The sequence below is a fragment of the Podarcis raffonei genome, chromosome Z (genome assembly GCF_027172205.1).
Source record: "Podarcis raffonei isolate rPodRaf1 chromosome Z, rPodRaf1.pri, whole genome shotgun sequence".
NCBI lineage: Eukaryota > Metazoa > Chordata > Lepidosauria > Squamata > Lacertidae > Podarcis > Podarcis raffonei.
In genome coordinates this window covers 18,353,403-18,371,921 of record NC_070621.1, presented here as the reverse complement: position 1 = coordinate 18,371,921, position 18,519 = coordinate 18,353,403, and the positions used below count along the sequence as shown (strand labels likewise).

Here is an 18,519-nt window from a genome sequence, read left to right as displayed (position 1 = left end):
TGTGAGGAGGGGAGGGCTTGTTGGGTCAGGTATGCCAAATTCATTTGTATGCTGTGGGTGGATTCTTGTTGTTGTCTTGTTGGGCTGTGTATGTGAAAAGGGGGAGCCGTACTGGGGTGAAGGAGTCCTATTTGTCCCTGTGTCGGTTTCAGTTTATTGGTTAGCTTTTCTAGTAAGGCTGTTTCCCATACAATTTGATACCATTGGTCCATGTTTACTCCTGACAGGTCTCTCCAGTGCCTGGCTATGAGGCCTCTGGCTGCTGAGAGTAGGTGGGTTATAAGCTCTGAATAATGTAAGTGGTCATTATGATCTTGGAGATGTTCAGTAGGGCCAGTTCTGGGGTGAGTTCTAATACCTGTTTAGTTATTTTGCACATCTCTTATAGGACTGCTGTCCAGAAGTGTTGGATTTTAGGGCATTCCCACCACATGTGGAGGTATGTGCCTTTGGAGGTGCAGCCTTTCCAACGTCTTGGTGGGGTTCCTGGGCGCCAGTTTCCATGGTGTTAAGTACCACCTGTAGGTGAGTTTCAGAGTGAGTTCCCTTCTTTTGGCTGATATGGACTTATAGGGAGGTTTAGACCACATTCTAGTCCATTGGGTTGGGTTAATTTCATAGCCTATGTTGTGCTCTCATTGTTCTTTGATTGTGTCAAGGGTTTTTTTTAGGGTTTTGGAGCAGTATTTTATATATTGAGGATACCATCCCTTTTCCATGCCCCTCTACTGTCAGGAGAAGGTTTTTGAAGGTGGTCAAGGACCTACTGGCTGCTGATTTTACTGGATTACTTAAGAAGGAATATAGTTGATGGTGTGTTGGCCAAGGTATTTGGGTGTCGCCTAGCTTGTCTTGTATTTCTTGTGTTGGTATGGGTTTGTTGTTTTTGTAGAAAACCTTTAGACAGTGTAGGCCTTTGGCTTGCCAGGTTTTTATCTGGAGGTTTTGTGCTGCGTGTTGGAATAGTGGGCGATAGGCCATGGGATTTGGTGGGGATGGGAATGGGGATAGCTTGCCTACTTGTCCCTTCCAGGACCGTGTGGATTTGTGCATTGTTGTGGGGATTTTCTTTGTTTTGGAGAAATGGATGTGCTGTTGTCCTCACAGGATCGTTGTGGGGATTAAATGATGACTAGGACCTGGGAGACAAGGGTTCAAATCCCCACTCAGTGATGAAGCTCAGTAGGTGACCTCGGGCCAGTCACTGCCTCTCAGTCTAACCTACCTCACAGGGTTGTTGTGGGCATTAAATGAGGGGAAGAACCATGTGTGCCACTTTGAGCTACTTGGAGAAAAAGGTGGGATATAAATGCAATAAATGAATAAGCAAATAAATAAAATATTCTTACTCTAACCATTACATCACATCATAGTGCTTAAAATGTATGGTGTGAATGTGGCTACTACCAACTCCATGCTTTAAGTCAACAACATGCCTTCATCCAAGCAGAACGGTCCATTTGTTACCCAAGCTTTCTATATCAAGTGCCCATAGTCTTAAACCCACAGGCAAATATACCCCTTTCCATCTCCCCGAAGCCTCATGCTCCCATTTTGATTAATGGTTTTCTAAAGTCATGCAAAAAAAATTTTTTTTAGAAAAAATGATGCTTTGGGGGCAGGAAATTAAAAACAAAAAAGTTTATCTTACTCTCAGTCCTTTAATCAAGTGCAACACAAGTCAAATTGTGGAGACCACTGATCCAGTTCCAAGCCTGCCTGGGTTTATTTTTGCTGACTCAAGTTTTCTGATATGGTTGCCAGATTTTATTTTTATTTAGAGGAATCTGAGAATATCATGGACAAGCTGAATGTTATGGATGCCCTCTTTAAGAAAAATATTAATCCAGCAACTATTATTTTCAATTTTGACAGATTGTCCTACTGAACACTTTTTGCTCGCCTTTGGAATAAAGGCTGTCACTTCTGGCAGGCCCAATACTTGCCAGCTACCCTGTTGAAAAACGATGACATCAGCCTCCCAAAAGGAATCTAACTGGGGGTGGGGAGAGAGAGAATTAGTTCCCCATGTTACTCTGAATCATGCATTTTAGCTCAAAATAATAAATGGTCCTAAGCAGTCAGAGCTGGTCATAAAATGTGTGTGTGTGTGTGTGTGTGTGTGTGTGTGTGTGTGTGTGTGTTTTAGGTCTGGGCAATATATCAATATATCATCCAAAACCGGTTTGAAGTTCATATTGTGATATTGGTTTCAGAATTTTTGACCTGGCAATATATCATGACTCATGATGTGTGTGTGTGTGCCCTGATTTGCCCTCCCAAAATGTTGGGGGGCATGCCAGTTTAGTAACCTGAATTCTGTGTGTATGTGATAAGAGGGTCAGAAGAACGTGGCTACTGGGTGAGGCCAAGGGGCTGGTGGGTGCATTTAGTCCAGCGTCCTGTTCTCAGTGGCCAACCAAATGCCCATTATGGGAAACCTACAAGCAGGATCTGGGCACAAGGCTACTCTTCCCGCCTGTGGTTCTTAGCAACTGGTATTCAGAGGCATTCTGGCTTCAACAGTGGAGGAGGAACATAATTAGAGCCCTGCTAGATCATGCCAATGGCACATCTAGACCAGCATCCACTTCTCACAGTGGCCAACCTGTCGGAAACTCGCAAGCAACAGAAACTCTCTCCCCTTGCTATTTTGAGCCAGGAATCGGACATCGGAACAGAAGTTCATTTTATACGTCAACTCCCGAGTATCGTGAAATAAAGCTGCAACAAAGCTCCCTCCAGGAGAGTCCTGTTTCCAATTATTGAGCTGTATTTTACTGTTTTACGTCTTGCCACAAAAATGTCTCATTTTTCAAACACACACACACATATCCCAAGGATAACATATTCTGTTCCATTCTTATTTCAGACATCATGATATATTGGTATGTGACATTTTTGAAAGCCAGCTATCACCCAGCCCTAGTCAAGACTAGGCAAGGCAGGTAGGACTTGTGGTCCACACTTCTGGAGAGAAGTGCTCTGGCCAACCTTGACCTGCATATACACCATGTTATTTACTTGGCATATAGTCACTTACAGTTACTTGGGTCAGCTGTTTTGCCCATCTGGAGTTACTTGCTCATAAGTACATAAAAAGAGCCTGTCTGCTGGATCAGGCCAATGGACCATCGAGTCCAGCATCCTTTTCTCACAGTGGCCAACCAGATGCCCCAGTGGGAAACTCTCAAGCAGAACTAGAGTACATGAGCCCTCTCCCCTCCTGTGGCTTCCAGCAATTCACACTTTCCTGAATTTTGTTATCCCATTTTCCAGCCAAGCAATAAGGTCAGTGGTTCAAATCTCTGTGACGGGGTGAGCTCCCGTTGCTCGGTCCCTGCTCCAGCCAACCTAGCAGTTCGAAAGCACATCAAAGTGCAAGTAGATAAATAGGTACCGCTCCGGCAGGAAGGTAAACGGTGTTTCCGTGTGCTGCTCTGGTTCGCCAGAAGCGGCTTAGTCATGCTGGCCACATGACCCGGAAGCTGTACGCCGGCTCCCTCGGCCAATAAAGCGAGATGAGCGCTGCAACCCCAGAGTCGGTCACGACTGGACCTAATGGTCAGGGGTCCCTTTTCCCTTTACTTAGGTTGTGGCCATTCAGTTTTAGGTGAAATTACACTGAGCTCTCCAGCTCCATTCTTTCCTTGACATCCCCAGTTTCGTTGATGAAATTTTGGAGGATATGTTAAAAACTGGGAGTATTCTGAATTCTTATTTTATACATGCATGTGCTTCAGTAGGAAGTTGCTGTAAATGCTTCTGAATTCCAGTTGCTGGAAAGAGCAGGAAGATGCTGGAATAGATTGCACTGGCCCAAACTAGCAGACTTATCTTATGTTCTAAGGGACAATTTAGCATTTTCTCCTGAATGAAGAAACAGACTTGTAAGAAATTGCACTCCCCTGATGGAGGCAGTATGCCTCTGAATACCAGTTGCTGGTTTTTTTATGATTCCACAAGGCTCAGATAATATGGTTGAGTGAGGGAAGAGTCTCCATTTTAGCTCCGTTCAGAATGTACCAAGAAAAACCACTAGCTCCGATGGTCCACAATAGGAATCAAAGCTCCCAGGATCTCAAATGCAATTAATTTAAACACAAACATGCCTGGTAATGTTCAGTGTCACACAAACAGAAGCCATATCCTTTAGGTCAAGAATGAGGGACCTCAACAACTCAGATAAGGAGGCAGGACATCCCCACCATCCTCTCCTAAAAGCTCTCTGATCGGGATGCAGTTAGATCCAAGCCCTGTCTTCTTGAATGCACTCTGCACATGCTTCCTGACCCTTATCAGACCCTAGCATTGACAGCCAACAAGGAGTGGCCAGGGAGTCAGAGCACCATGGCCAAGACCTTCTTGGCAGAGTTTGCATTGCCTTTGGCTCCCTTTCTGCACTGCCTTCTTCTATACCTCTGCTCCAGATCTGTTTCCTGGATACCAGAGCACAGTCAAACAAACAGAGTGCAACAGGCTGTCTCTCACCCCTCGAGCAGACACCACCATGAGTCCCAGAATCCCAGCCCAGATAACAAATCTGGGTCAATGTCCTTTTGGATTATATCCTGCTGAGGCAGACTTTCGGCACTCAAGGAGCCAAATCCTACCCAAATACAGATTACCTTAAGAACTTAGTTGTTAGTTGGCATCTGTTTGTCTCAGGAGACAATTGAAGAGTGCACCATCGGAGGTAAAGTCAAAGCGCTGGAAAGTTACAGCACCTGCTGTGGCTGCAGAGACCGATATGGGAGACACATGTTTTGTTGCAGCTGGGGCAGATGAGGGCATCTGTTTGTGCTAATGCAGATGCACCATTGCATTTCTTCTCTCTGCACTCCTCCCAGTGGCCATTCCTACTCTGGTCTCTGCTATGGATACCTGACCTGACTGTCTGCCTCTTTATAAGGAGGAGCCTTGCTGTTGGATCAGGCAAATGGCCCATCTAGTCCAGAGCCCTGTTCTCACAGCGGCCTCCAGATGCCTCAATGGGAATTCTGCAAGCAGGACCTCAGTGCAACAGCACTCTTCCCACTAGCAGTTCCCAGCAACTGGTATTCAGAGCCATACCACCTCTGACTATGGAGGCAGAGCTCAGCCATCATGCCTAGTGGTTGCGAATAGCCCTCTCCTCCATGAATTTATTCAATCCTCTTTTAAAGCTATCCAGGTTGGGTGGCCATCATTGCCTTCAATGAGAGTGAGTTCCATAGTTTAACTAGTCGCTACCTGAAGAGGGGCTTTCTTTTATCTGTCCTGGATATTCCAACACTCAGCTTCACACGGCATTGAGATCTCAGTCACACTCAGCTCTGTTATCAGCCTGTGAATTCCAAAATCTGTTGATTTAAGTTACCCATTCTTCCATTCTAAAGTTCTCCCCACCTCTACATCAGCTTGCACTATATGGTTTTCTTTTTTATCAGCCATCATGAATTTCATGAACCAGAATTTTAGCAGGAATTTCTCAATATGTACACACATCTGCCTGACATAAACATTTTATTTTTTTTTGCAAAACCGTTTCCCCTATTATAATGGATGTTCATACAAACATCCATTATAATAGGGGAAGTGATTTTGCAATGAATGGGGGAAATGGTTTTCATGCATATATGCAATGTATAAACCCTTTATCCTAGTATACACTAGGGCTGGGTGATATATAGTCCAAAACTGGTTTTTCATGATATCAGTTTCATAATTTTTGACCTGGCAATATATCATTAATCCTGATGCGTGTGTGGGCACGCACTATGCAAAAATCACAATGTGGGAAAAACCGTGAAGGTTGAAAACGAGATGTCACCTAGCACTAGGCAAAGGTAAAGGGACCCCTGGCCGTTAGGTCCAGCCGCGGATGACTCTGGGGTTGCGGCGCTCATCTCACTTTACTGGCCAAGGGAGCTGGCGTACAGCTTCCTGGTCATGTGGCCAGCATGACTAAGCCACATCTGGCGAACCAGAACAGCGCATGGAAACGCTGTTTACCTTCCCGCCGGAGCGGTACCTATTTATCTACTTGCACTTTGACGTGCTTTCGAACTGTTAGGTTGGCAGGAGCAGGGACCAAGCAACGGGAGCTCACCCCGTCACAGGGATTTGAACCACTGACCTTATTGCTTGGCTGGAAAATGGGATAACAAAATTCAGGAAAGTGTGAATTGCAAAGGATAGCTGTATTTCGGTTTGCATATTGTTTCAGAATATGCAAACTAGGTAGGTTTGTATTTATTTGTTTTGTTTTGTAAAAATTATACAGAGCTTGGTAGTAAAAAAACCACAACCTCAAATAAGTTTACAAAAAGATAAAACAATAAGATTATCAGTAATAATAATTAACAGCAATAATTTAAGACTTTTGAAAAATAGCCTAAAAACAGATCAAAACTTATATACATTTTCTAAGCATCTGGGTAAAGGTAAATGTAAAGGGACCCCTGACCATTAGGTCCTGTCATGACCGACTCTGGGGTTGCGGCACTCATCTTGCTTTATTGGCCGAGGGAGCTGGCATACAGCTTCCGGGTCATGTGGCCAACATGACTAAGCCGCTTCTGCCAAACCAGAGCAGCGCATGGAAACGCCTTCCCGCCGGAGCGGTACCTATTTATCTACTTGCACTTTGGCATGCTTTCGAACTGCTAGGTTGGCAGGAGCAGGGACCGAGCGACGGGAGCTCACCCCATGGCAGGGATTCGAACCGCCAACCTTCTGATCGGCAAGCCCTAGGCTCTGTGGTTTAACCCACAGCGCCACCCGCATCCTTTAAGCATGTGGGTAGTCTTGCCCAAACAAAATGTTTTTAGCAGGCATTGCAAATCGTACAGGGAAGAGTACAGCATGACATCAATAGGCAGGGAGTTCCAAAGTGTAGGTGCTGCCACACTAAAATACTGAGTTGCTATAAAAGCAGAACTGAATTGAATTTATTTGCCAGCTACCTGGGAGTCATCTGACTCCTCAGAATGTCTTTGGGATGCTGATGCAGGCCTTGTGACACTTGGACAATGAAGCTGAGATTGGACAAAGCCACGCAAATCAAACACTGGTAAAATGAAGCAAAATGGAGTTGTTTCTCCCACCTGCCCCAAAGATAGGCACAGAATACAATTCAAAGCAATGGGAAGTTGGATAATGCAGAAAGGGAGCTGTGGAGGCATGTACAGTGGTAATTTGAGCTGATGCAGAGAGACTTGGTCACAGAAGAAGGTCCAGTGTTCATTGTAGCATCAGGTGTTGTACAACTGAACTATGGCTACTCTCCTAAAAATAAAGTAAAATCCTAGTCCCTATGGTTCTGACTTCCTGTGTGCAAAGTAAGCAACAGCCCTATCTATCCCAGGATCCCCATCCACATGCAAGTGTTATGCTGCAAGCCATACAGTGGACTCTATCCAAAGTCACAACAGGCAGAGGGATGCTTTCAATTATTCACCTGATATGTTTCAATCACATCCTGCTCAGAACAAACACTTTGCTGGGAAATCACTAGAATTAACAACACAGCATTGACTGAGGTTTCCATGCCTCGGAATGCCCATCTTTGGAGAGGGAGTCTGTCGCCCCAGACAAGCCCCAGGGCTGCCCCTGTGACATCATCACCTCTCCAGTTTCCCAAGCCTATCTTCACACATGGGGAATGACCCAAGTTAAACAGAAGCAAATTCACACCCACAGTGACTCAGCCGAAGGCATCTTAACAGTATATCCCATTTGTCTGGAGGCTGAGTCTGTTTACATCTTGGTTGATTCTAATCTCTTTCCACAGCTCCTTCAAGAAGGGTCCAGATAACCCAATGATAGTCCTTACTCTTTTTAAGGTTTCATACACTCCAACATTCTTTGGATGAAAATAGGGGCACTTCTCACTCCCCATTCCCCACCCCCAGCACAGAGAAGAAGGTTGGGTGTCACCACCACTGCACAAACAGGACACAGCACATGCACACTCCACTGTCTTGAGACACCCCCTTAATCTCGATTTTATTTTATTTTATTCTTCAGTAGATTTACAAGCACATACACAAATATGGTCGTATCTTGGAAGTCGAACGGAATCCATTCCGGAAGTCCATTCAACTTCCAAAACATTCAGAAACCAAAGCACGGCTTCTGATTGGCTGCAGGAAGCTCCTGCAGCCAATCAGAAGCTGCGGAAGCCTCATCGAACATTTGAGTTCCAAAGAATGTTCACAAACCAGAACACTCACTTCCAGGGTTGTGGAGTTTGGGAGCTAAAACGTCTGAGTACCAAGGCGTTTGGGATCCAAGGTACGAGTGTACATAAATTTTCAAAAGGGGCAAGTTTAGACGTGGATGTAAAGGGTTTGGGGGGCTTTTAAAAAATAAATAAAATATCTAGATTCCTTGTGCTCTGCTCCGCTCCCCCTTTCTTCTCACCCAGGGCAGCCCTGCCCTCTGCCTGCCCCTCAGTCAGCATGTCACACGGGGTGGGGCCTCAGCGGCCACAGCCTCTCCTCGCCCATTCTCCAGCAGTCACTATGAGCTCGCCATGGAGCAGCAGCCATGGAGAGACCATGCAGAGGCAGCGGGAAGTTCCCTTACCACCTCTTGGGACAAGTGCCAGCTCCCCCTCCTCCTCCTCCCCAAGCTCAGCAGTAGCCAGAAGCGACTGTAGTTCTGGTGCACAGTTTGTGTGGGGGCAACCCAGGCACCCCACACACCCAAAGATCCCCATCCCACCTTGCCTGCCACAAGGGGTCTCTGGCCTCGCTGCCACTTCCCCAGCCGCCTCGTTGAATGGATGCCCAGCCAATGTTGGGGGGATTCACTCTCCATGGGCCTTATTGGCTAGCTGGGTTCCTCCTTGGATGGGCAGGCAGGTGGCGCAGTGTGGTCCCACTTGGCTCCAGTGGCAAGGGCTGGGGTGGAGTGCAGGCTCCGTGAATGCTCTACACCCTGCTTGCGCCCGTCCAACAGCATTGGTGGCAAGCATTGCGCTAGTGTGGTGTGTTCTATTCACCCTGTGCACCCCACCGTTGTATTTTGTAATTCTGGGACTGTCCCTGGAAAATAGGGACACTTGGAGAGTATGAGGTTTCCCTCCCACCAGCATTTTATTTTATTTTATTGCAATGTTTGAAGTGGGTCCTGAGTTAAAGGCTAACCCATCCCTTCAAATTCTTGAATGCTTCTGGGATTTCCCATGGGAAAATTTAAGACACCTCTTTGTGAAACACAAAAAGAGCCTGGTTCCTGGATCATTGGTCCAGCATCCTGTTCTCACAGCGGCAAGTGTGCCGCCTTGCCCCCGCAATTGAAGGGGCTGGTGCCACGCGATGTGCATGAGTGACGTCAGCACACCATGTGACATGATGACATCATGCGCGCAGATCGCATGATGTGCTGACGTGTCGCGCATATGCCACAGGGCAGGCGTGAGTGACACAAGTATGCCACACGGACTGCTTGGTTAATGTAAGCATGTAATGCAGCATGTTTTCACTCCCCTGCAGATTTTGGGGAGATGTGGCCCCCTGCCTTAAATTGGGGGGGACCCCAGGCCCACCCTAGATGGTGCCTATGCACAGGGGCCAACCAGATGCCCTGATGGGAAGCTCTTGCATGCAGGACACTCCACTTGGAAGTTTTTCTTCTGAATATCATTTGCAATTGAGAAGCTGCATTAAAAAAAAATAACCATTTAGCCTGCAGCCTCTGGTTGCAGATTATGTGCTTTTGCCTAACAAAGTCATGGCAAAGAGCTAAGGATGAGAAATGCATCTTGTACTACATATGAAAATATTTCCAACAACTGCTGTCTGCAGAAAGCCTAAAAGCTGTGTGGGCGGGATTCTCCCAACACAAAGCTCTATTCGGTAGTCGCTTAGGGTTTTAACTTTGTAAGTTGGCACCCTACAGGACCAGGACCGCAAGCCTGTAATATTAGGTCACTCCCCAGAGCCCCCCTTCCCCCGCCCATGCAAGCCTACTCAGAGCCTTTCATCTGTCACATCTGGACGCCTGGCACACAGTGGGGGTAAAGCTGAAGGAAATGGGAATCACATTTCTTTCCCTTCAGTTTCGTTTATTTTGCAAGACAGCTTGGATTTGGGGTGGGTGACCAAGGCCACATTTCACATCAAATGCCACTTTAAACATTCATGGCTTCTTCTCCTAAAGCATCCTGGGAGCTGTAGTTTGTTTGGGGTGGTGAGAGGTGGTAGGAGAACCCTGCTTCTTCTCCCAGAACTACATTTCCCAGAGTTCCCCGTGAAGAGGGATTGACTGTTAAACCGCTCTGGGAATTGTAGCTTTGGGAAGGGGAACTGGGGGCCTCCATAGCTCAATGGCAGAGCACCTGCTTTGCACAAAGAAGGTCCCAGGTCCCTGGTGGCATTTCCAGATAGGTTCAGGAATGCCCAGGGAAGTAGCGGGTGGGGGAGCTGCTGGCTGCTCATGCCACCCTCCCTGAGCCAGCCCTGCACCACTTTAGGAGGCTGGGATCTATAGCTGCTCGGGGCAGGCAGTGTGAGAAGGATACTATGTGCCCTTCAATCCCAGCCTCACCCTCATGCCACCCTCCCCAAATCCCAGACTCGAAAAGTGGCTCATGGGTTGGTGTTGCTCTAGCAGCATCAGCAGCAAGGGCTGGGCTAGCATGCAGCAGGCTCTGTTTGCCCTCTGCACCCTCCGGTACATGTGTACCACCCAGGGGCTATGAAAACATGCTCTGCCCCTGCCTGAAGCCCTGCAGAGCTGCTGCCAGCTAGCATAGATGGTACTGAGGTAGCTGGACCAGTGGTAGAAAACGGATCCCTGTGTTCCTGTGTTCCTAGTGCAGTTATGAAACTCACTGGATGGTTCTTGACAAGTCACTCTTAGGGACACCACTGGATTCCTCTCCAAAAAGTGTTAGCAAACAGGGTCTATCCTGCCAAAAATTCTGGCATGGATTGTAGAATCTAGGAGAGATGCTGCAGCCCATGCCAGGGCTCCACAGCAGAATACCCATAAGGGTCTCCAGAATTCTCTAGAGTACAGAGGCTTTCCAGTAAGGCAAAACGATAAATGAGGTCATAGAAACATGGAATTGTAGATTTGGGAGGGGTCCCCAAGGATCATCTAGCCCAATCCCCTGCAATGAAGGATTCACAGCTAAAGAAGCCCTGGCAGATGGCTACCCAACCTCTGTTTAAAAACCTCCAACAAAGGATAAACTTTCTTGTTTGTTCCACCGTTGAATAAAGCTGGGCAATATCTGGTTTTCAACATCATGCTATTTCACTAGCTATACGTTGTGATATACAGATATATCATGATGTTTGAAATAAGGATGGAGCTATGTAGAGGCTGGCTTCACACTTTTTCCTGCATTGTGATTTTTGCATAGTGTGCACACACACACACACACATCCTGATTCATAATATATTGCCAGGTCAAAAATTATGAAACTGATATCATGACATTGGACTTCAAAACAGTTTTGGACAATATATCGCCCAGCCACACTGTCAAACAACTCATAAAGCAGCCTTCCCAACCTGGTGCCATCTAATTACGGCTAGAGTATAACTCCCAGCAGCCCCCACAGAAGCTGCCAGCAGGCTCAGCAGCCTACATGTCCAATGAGCAGGGATGATGGAGTGCAACAACTTCTGAACATAGGACCAGAGGAAGCTGCCTTATCCTGAGTCAGACTATTAGTCTCTCTAGCTCAGGACCATCTGCACTAACTGGTTTCAGGTGGGGAACATTCCAAGTCCCACCTGGAGTTTCCAGTAGGAATTGAACCTGGGGACTCCTGGAAGCAAAGCAAAGCAGATGCTCTACCCTGGAGCTACCGCCCTTTCTCTACAATACAGCAAGATTCTAATCCTCATTGTTTTGGATTATAAATAGGAGCCTGTCTTATACCAAGTGTCAGATCTGTTGGTCCATCTCCTTCAGTGTTGTCTACACTGACTGGCAGCAGGTTCCCAGGGTATCTATGATGAGGCATTCCCTAGCCCTACCTGGAGATGCAGGCGTAGATTGAACCCAGGACCTTCTGCATGCAAAGCAGAGCATGCAAATGCAGAGCCCCAGTTTGAGGGTCAGCCCTATGTAAAGAGCTTGTTTTATACACTACCAACAACCTTCCAGCACTACTGCCTGCAGAAACGAGAGGAACTGGCATTCAGAGGCATACTGCCCCAGTACCAGAGATCCAACATGGAGCATCATGGTTAGTAGCCACTGATAGCGTTGTCCTCCATGAATGTATCTATTCTAAGAAACTGATAAGAAACCACTAAGGGAGCGTAGCCTTGTGAGCCTGTGTCCTGCTTGGGTCTCGTTTGTGGATTTTGCATTAAGGGCATCTGACAGGCACTGTGATAATAGGATCCTGAACTAGATAGGGAATCAGCAGCAGCAGGATCTTATTATGTTCTTATGACTTGCAATAAACCTTGCTGTAACTGAATCCAAAGCAAACCATTGGAAGGGATCCCCAAGGGTTATGGACTCCAACCCACTATAATACAGGTGTCTCTGCTCATCACTCCCTCCTGTTATTTCCTAAGGCAGCAGAGACTTTCCTCTTTCTTCTCTACAAGTCTCCAGACCCATCGCCGGCGCTTTGCAAATACTGTACATACATAAGAAGCAGTAGGAAGCCCAGAACAAATGTTTATCGCAAATATTTCACTTCATGGCATTTTCCAATCTCAAAACTAACAGTCCAACTTTTTTCTTTGAAAAACAAAATGTAATACTGTTCCAAAGATATCCTTATTGGAACAGTCTGCCTGATCTGGTTTCTATCCAGGTGCAACAGTAAGAAAACATCTCTTCCATGACCCACCAGTCAAAGGCAACATAGATCATGGAACATTTTTGGGCTTCTTTCACGAAACCCAGATTTGGGGTTGGAGTAACATGATTTCCTGCGTTGGTCTCACTGACCTGCTCTGAGTTTTAGACGCAAGAATTTGTTTCCATAAAGTTCACTTAAGGCACATTAGGGGGCGTCTGTTTTCTAAGTTCATTTGAGTTTGCAAAGTTCCTGCCTTTGATCCCCAGATTGTTCCTCAGGAGCGGGGCGGGGGGCGGGAGTTTGCAGCTGGACACAGTTACGCTACGGAGAGATAATCCCAAGCAACAGACCTTTGCAAACTGTATAGATCATCTTCCGCAAGAAACCTTTCTCCCTCCCTAGAAACGGGTAAGAAACACTTTGCATTTCTGAAGTTTTCTCCTTTTGCCCGTCCCAGCCCTTGATAAACGGCATTCAAAGGACTGAGGCTGCTAAAATTATTTATGATAGTGCAAAAACAGTGCAAAACCTAGATTTGCTCCTGCATCTCTTTCAGTTGCTACTGCATATATATACTGTATGTATGTGTGTCTGTGTGTGTGTGTGTGTGTGTGTGTGTGAGAGAGAGAGAGAGAGAGAGCGAGAATATATGTGTGTATGTGTATATGTATGTGTGTATATGTGTGTGTGTGTGTGTGTGTGTGTGTATATATATATATATATATATATATATATATATATATGGCAATTCCAAATCTAAGCACTGCCTTAAACCTTTCCCTCTAGGAATCATGTATGAACACGATGGGGGGGAAATTATTGCGTGACCCGAGGGCAAAAACTCTTTAAAAATAAAAAGAAGTAAAATAAACAATGTGCATCTATAGCAAAAACAATTGAGTTGTTGGTCCCACTTACCTGCGTGGCTCTGGGCTACTGAATAGAGAAGACACATTACTAGACTCCAAGGGTGAATGGACCTCATCACCCAAGTCCTCCTTTTCCATCTTGTGTGAGTATCCATCGTCCACCGAGACAAAACAGGGATAATTATTATTTTGCTTGTGCAAAAGACGCAGCCTCAAGCCTGGTGGAATATTCTTTCTTTCTTTTAATATATATCCCTCCCCACCCCCCAAAGGAATGTTCTCTTTACGAAGCCATGAGTTTGGATGCTTGGGATGGAAGAGGAGGAGACTGGACGTCTCCTTCCAGCTGCTCTGCCTCTTCTCCAAAAAGTCTGCAAAAAGTTTGCTTGGTGGCTGCTTTGCTTGGAAGATCGGCCGTTCCTTTCTTTCCTTAAGGGAGCCCACTGCTGTCCTCTTCCACCTCTGCCAGTGGCCCTCTGCTTGATCTGCCTTCCGGGGATGACTTTCTACACCGTGATGTTCCCGTTTCCCTTCTCTGATCTGGGAGTGAAACTTTTTTCTTTCCTCCTTCTCCTCTTTCTCCTCTTAGAGCAGATGAGGATAGGATGTCAATCCAGAAGTGCCTCGGCCAATCAGGATCTCGGAAGAGCCCTAATCCCCGCCTCTTCTTCCCTTCTCCGCAGATGGGAGGGGGAGGCGGGGGAAGGAGTTTGCAAAGAAAATTTTGTGTGTGTGGCAAAGAGAGAGGCCTGTCTTCCCCACCCTTTCAAGCTCCCCCTCCAACTAGGGCGTGAGAACAGGCAGGCAGAGGAGACCCCAGCGGGAAGTTTAAATCCAGTCGCTGGAGAATTGATGCATTAAAAGTGATGCATTTGAAAATAAAAAAATCGTGCTTTTAAAAAATGATGCATTGAAATAAAATCACAGAGCAAAATGAACAAACATTGGGGTAGAAGAGATAGAGATTTCGTCTGTTTAGCTGAGTACTGTTTGCACTGGCTGGCAGCAATTGGCCTTGACTGCAGGGAAGGCTGTTTCCCAGCCAGCAATGTAGAAATCTACCAAATCTGACTTTCTCCATAGGAACTTACCAAGCCCTGTGATCATCATGTAAGGCCATTCTTCATATGCCTTCTCCATGAGCGGTCCAGAGGGTGGCAACATAAGAACGGGCCTTTTATGCAGTGGTTCCCTGTTTGTGGAATGCTCATCCCTGGAACATTTACCTGGCACCTTCATTATACACCTTTAGACACCAGGCTAAAATGTTCCGCTTCAACCAAGCCTTTGGCTCAGTAACATCCTTTGCAGTGGTGCCTCGGTTTTCAAACATAATCCATTCCAGAAGATGGTTCGACTTACGAAACGTTCGAAAACTGAAGCAGTTACTTCTGGAAGCATTTACTTACAGAAAACTCAATACGGAAGCCGAAAAGCATTTGAAAACCGATGCAGTTACTTCCAGGTTTTTGGTGTTCGAAAACCAGAAGGTTCAACTTCCGAGACGTTCAAAAACCAAGGTACCACTGTATTCTGTTTAATGTGTTTGTGGGAGAGGGTGAGGGTGGTTATTGTTTTGTTTTAGTTTTTTATTACGTATTTTGTGGTTTTGCTTCTATTTTTATGTTGTTAACTGCCCTGATATCTACAGGTGAAGGGTGGTATACAAATTTAATAAATAATAATAACTTAATAGTTAAGAAGATCCTACTGGATCAGGCCAATGGCCCATCTAGTCCAACATCCTGTTCTTACAGTGGCTGAACAGATACCCAAAAAAGAAGGCCATAAGCAGGATATAAATGTTAGCAGATCTTGAAGCCTGCTCTTTACTTTCTAGACCATTTTATTTTTTACTCACCACCTGCTTCTCTTCACTTCACTTGAAATCCACTCCTCTTCTTTTTTGCTTTCTTGTTGGAGAAGGGCAGCTTGGATGAAAAGGCTTTTGGAAGGGAAAATTCAGGGAAACTTTGTTTGGAGTTCTAAATCAATGTCTGGGCCTAAAACCTGCTAGGAGAGCTTGCACCTTGGAGAATTAGATCACTTATGGTTTCTGGAGTTCAAAGATTTTATTCATGCAGGAACTGTTTATAGGATGAGTGGAGATGAGATAGAGAAACAGCAGACATTTTGCCTCAACAAGTGGAGAGAATTTTTTTTTAATAGCTCAGCTTTTGGGGGTGGAGTTAACTTAAACAGAGAGCTACAAACTGATGCTGGCTAGATTGCTACACAAGCAATGCCCGCTGGTGGTTTAAAGTAAAACTTGCATTAACTACAAATTCAACAGAATGAAATGTATTAGCTTTTCTCCAGCACTGAATGCAACAGAAACATTCTCCTCTGCTTTGATTTCTAGCAGCTGGTATACAGAAACATACTTCCCCCAACAGCTGAGATGGAAAATACAAAGAGTCTGCTGGATCAAGCCAATGCCCCATCTAGTCCAGCAGCCTGTTCTCAGAGTGGCCAACCAGATGCCCCAATAGGAAGAAGCTCACAAGCAGGAACCAATCACAAGAGCACTCTCTCCCACTGTTGTTTCCAGCAACTGGTATTCAGAAGCATCGCTGCCTCCAACCATGTGGGTGGAGCATAGCCATTGTGACTAGTAGCCATCAATAGCCTTCTGTTCCTTCATGAATTTGTCAAATAATCTCTTAAAGCCATCCTAGTTGGTGACCATCAGTGCCTCCTGTGGGAGCAAGGAGTCAGCTAGACTGGTAAAGGAAAAGCAATTTATATGCGTTGTATACGCAATATAACATTGAGCCACCAGATGGTGATGTGGAATCCCGTTTTTCTCTACCTGTTTTCCCTGTTTAAATTCACAACTCTTTAAACTGAAACGTTGGATGTGTCTAGATCCAGCCCAAGTGCCAATGTTTAACTGTGCTATGTGAAGAAGTCCTTTCGGTTACCTGTCCTTAAGCTTACAACATTCAGTTTCATTGGATGCCCACACAAAGTCCTAATGTTATGAGAGAGGGAGGGAGAAAATCTTTTCTCTATCCAGTTTCTCCATGTCATTCACTTCTATCGTGTCTCCTCTAATTCACCTTTTTTTTTTTTTGTAGAGTACAAAGCTTCAGAAAAAAAGATGAGAGAGACTTATTGGATATGTTTATTATATGAGAATAAGAAGATCTGCAGCCCATTCAACCAAGTATGAACGTGAAATGTACATGAACATATGCATGGATTTTCATGTATACTTTTAAAAAAAATGCAAGTGTTGTTGGAAATGTGGAGAACCAAAGCTAAGATTTTAAATACGAGAAGTTGAAATGCACACATCCCTGTATCCCTAAGGGAAGTATCTCCAGCATAGTTTCGATGGAGACTCTATCAAGGTATCCACAAAATCTCCCTTTGCAGTAGCTGGTGCTTTGCCATTAAACTGAAAAGGTCACGATTCCAGACAATGAGCTATTTGTGCCGACCAAAATGAGGGGCGGGGGAGTTGCCCCACATCTGGAGACCAAAAAAAAAGAAAAAGGAGAGAGAGATGAAGAATGACAAATATCAAGTGAATCACAAAGTTGGTCAGGACCTGCATGCTGTCATTTTAGAGGCCACGAATGCAGCCCAGCCAACTCCCCTCTTGATTTCTCCAGTGTGTCAAAAGTATGGTTTTGTTGTGGTAAAAGCTGGAATCTTCCCCACTGGAGAGGATCACTTGAGCCCGAAGGGTCACTGACCTCCTTAGGAGCGTCCCAGTTACATAGAAATGTGCAAGCCCACACCCTCATTTGCACACCCTCTGGCATTTCAGAGACAAAGATAGTTGCTAGTGGGGACAGCCTTTATTCTTTTTTGTTTTAAAAAAAGATTTTGTTGGAGCAAATCAAACAAATCAATAAAATAAAAACAACCAAAGTGGAATAGGATGTTAGTGTATTTTGCTTATTTCTTGACAAACCATCATCCAGAATTTGCGCATACCTGAAATCTGTTTGTTGTGCCAGAGAGATGTCTGAGTGCCAAAAGAAAAAGGTTCATCTCTCTCTCTCTGCTGATACTTTGCAACAACCCTACACAGGTTTCTGAAGTTGTTATGTTAGTGAACTGTTTTCAACCATAGTGTTCATTCTTAATAATCCATCTGGTGGTGGTAGCTAGAGCTAGGGACACCCTCCTGACCCCAAATCTGTGGCCAGCCTTGGGGAACACCCTACCCACACCTGGCCTAGGTCTGAATCAATTTGGGGACGGTGCTAAAAATTAATGGGAGGTTTTCAAACCCTAATTAAACACATATCAGGAGGGCTTGGAGGACTTATTCCTGCTTAGAGCAAGAGGGTTCAAGTCCTGCTGAGGTCTGCTTCAGAAGCAGCTTTGCTGCTTGCAGAAGAACATCACCCAACTACATCACCTAGAATTCAAGTCTCCAGGGCCTGATGAGCTGCAACCAAGGATTCTAATATAGCTTGTGGACGTAATCTTAGAATTCTTGGAAAACTGGTGAGGTCCTGGCAGACTGGAGGCAGGCAAATGTCCCCATCTTCTAAAAACGGGGGAGGGGAAAGACTCAGGTGACTACAGACTGGTCAGCAGGAAAGTATGGGAGATTACAGTCAAGCATAACTATGCACAACTGCTAGTTAGTACATGAAGGGATTAAGGACCACAGAGCTGTATTTCTAGATAGACTCAGGGTAGGACCTGAACCAATGGCTTCAAGTTACAAGAAAGCGGGTTTCAACTAAACATGGGGAAGAACTTTCAGGTGGGAAAAGCTGTTCGGCAGTGGAATAAACTCCGAGAAGAGCTGGTGGACACTCCTTCCTTGGATGTTTCAAGCAGAGGTTGGATGGCCATCTGTCATGGGTGCATTAGTTAAGGTTCCTGCATAGCAGGTGGTTGGAGTAGATGACCTA

General features: G+C 45.6%; 1 protein-coding gene and 1 long non-coding RNA gene across 4 annotated transcripts in view; one reads left to right on the top strand and one right to left on the bottom strand.

The window, feature by feature from the left end:
• The window catches only part of COL5A1 (collagen type V alpha 1 chain), a 171,880-nt gene extending 157,655 nt beyond the window's left edge, over positions 1-14,225 (bottom strand). The window contains exon 1 of one of the 2 annotated variants that reach the window (XM_053374941.1): positions 13,686-14,225. In XM_053374941.1, the coding sequence (XP_053230916.1) occupies positions 13,686-13,791 (106 nt within the window). In that variant the 5' untranslated portion in view covers positions 13,792-14,225. The remainder of the gene's footprint in view (positions 1-13,685) is intronic. The other variant, XM_053374940.1, reaches the window with a different exon arrangement.
• On the top strand, positions 12,915-17,635 carry LOC128407001 (uncharacterized). Of its 2 annotated transcripts, XR_008328667.1 has the most exons (4): positions 12,976-13,175; positions 14,720-15,156; positions 15,999-16,362; positions 16,717-17,635. It is a non-coding gene; the product is annotated as an uncharacterized LOC128407001 (long non-coding RNA). The 2 variants fall into 2 exon arrangements; XR_008328668.1 differs by lacking the exon at positions 16,717-17,635 and having other exon boundaries at positions 12,915-13,175; positions 16,002-16,706.
• Positions 17,636-18,519: the final 884 nt, after the last annotated feature.